Source organism: Capsicum annuum, unplaced genomic scaffold (genome assembly GCF_002878395.1).
Source record: "Capsicum annuum cultivar UCD-10X-F1 unplaced genomic scaffold, UCD10Xv1.1 ctg57514, whole genome shotgun sequence".
Lineage (NCBI taxonomy): Eukaryota > Viridiplantae > Streptophyta > Magnoliopsida > Solanales > Solanaceae > Capsicum > Capsicum annuum.
Genome location: NW_025866026.1, coordinates 1 through 1,440, shown reverse-complemented (window position 1 = coordinate 1,440; position 1,440 = coordinate 1). Strand labels below are relative to the sequence as shown.

Below are 1,440 nucleotides of genomic sequence, written 5' to 3'. Positions count from 1 at the left end.
GTGGTATCAGGTGGATGGTTATGAATCGGGAGGTAATGTACAAGGAATTACTGATTCGAATTTGGTTAATGATGGAACGGCAGAGGTTTCGTACCTACAGAGCACTGCTCAGTCTGTTTCTGGTACTGCGGCTGAGAGTGGTACGACTGAGAGTGTAACTAATTGGAATCAGGTTTCTCAGTTAAACGATGCTTCTACTGGAAATGTGCCAAACTGGAAACAGACTGACTGGAATCAGGCCTCACAACTTAACAATGGGTATCCTTCACATATGGTTTTTGATCCTCAGTACCCTGGTTGGTATTATGATACAAATGCACTTGAATGGCGTTCTCTGGAGAGCTACACACCATCTGCACAACCAACTGTTCAAGCTGAGAGCCAGCTGGATCAGAATGTTTTGGCTTCACAGCAGACTTTCTCTCACAACAGTGATCAACAGAATTACGGTGCATACGGGCACAATGACAATAGTAGATTCCAAGGGTTTAGTAGCGGCGGAGGAGATTACAACTGGTCTGCCTCTTCTGGTAATTACAATCAGCATCAGCATAGCTCGTATGTGTCGCAAAATGAAAATGTTGCAAGGAGTAGCCCTATGGCAGAATATAGGGGGAACCAGCAACTAGAGAACAACTACAACCAAGATTTTTCTGCAAGCAGTCATGTTAATAAGCAAATCTCTAATCATTATGAGGGAACGGTTCCATACAATGCAAATGCAATTCAAAGTCAAAATGACCAACGGTTTTTCTCTGGTGGGGGTTTCGGTCAGCAATTTAGTCAGCCAACACTCCAGAAACACGAGCAGAAGCATGCCTCAAGTGATTATTACGGGAATCAGACAACAGTCAATTATTCCCAGCAAGCATTTCAGAGTAGCCAGCAGTTTGCTCATGCTCCCGATGCAGGAAAATCATCTGCTGGCCGTCCACCACATGCTTTGGTCACTTTTGGTTTTGGTGGAAAACTGATTGTGATGAAAGATCATAGTTCTTTTGGGAACCCAACGTTTGGAAGTCAGGTTTGTGTCAAAATTGTTTCTTTTTTGTCTTTCCGTGACATTTTGGGTCACTGTACACTTACTAATGATTGGAAGTATTTTTGTGCATGGTGGGTAAAGAATCCTGTAGGAGGTTCAATAGCTGTGCTCAATTTGATGGATGTTGTCTCTGAGAGAGCTGACTGTTCAAGCCTTGTGATGGGGGCATGTGACTATACCCGAGCTTTGTGCCGACAGCCATTCCCTGGTCCACTAGTTGGTGGAAGTCCTAGTATCAAGGAGTTGAATAAATGGATCGATGAGAGGATTGCAAACGCTGAATCTCCTGACATGGATTACAGGAAAGGCGAAGTTTTGAGGTTGCTTCTGTCATTGCTAAAAATAGCATGTCAATATTATGGGAAACTTCGTTCTCCTTTTGGTACTGAGGCTGTGTT

The 1,440-nt window shown here is 43.6% G+C and overlaps 1 protein-coding gene across 1 annotated transcript; it reads left to right on the top strand.

Annotated features, from left to right (window-relative positions):
* Positions 1-1,435, top strand: LOC124893320 (protein transport protein SEC16A homolog; the record flags this gene model as incomplete). Its single annotated transcript, XM_047404348.1, is given in 2 exon segments — positions 1-1,024; positions 1,124-1,435. Coding segments are annotated over 2 exon segments (1,336 nt in total), but the record flags the coding sequence as incomplete, so codon positions are not given.
* Between the last annotated feature and the right edge of the window lie 5 nt (positions 1,436-1,440).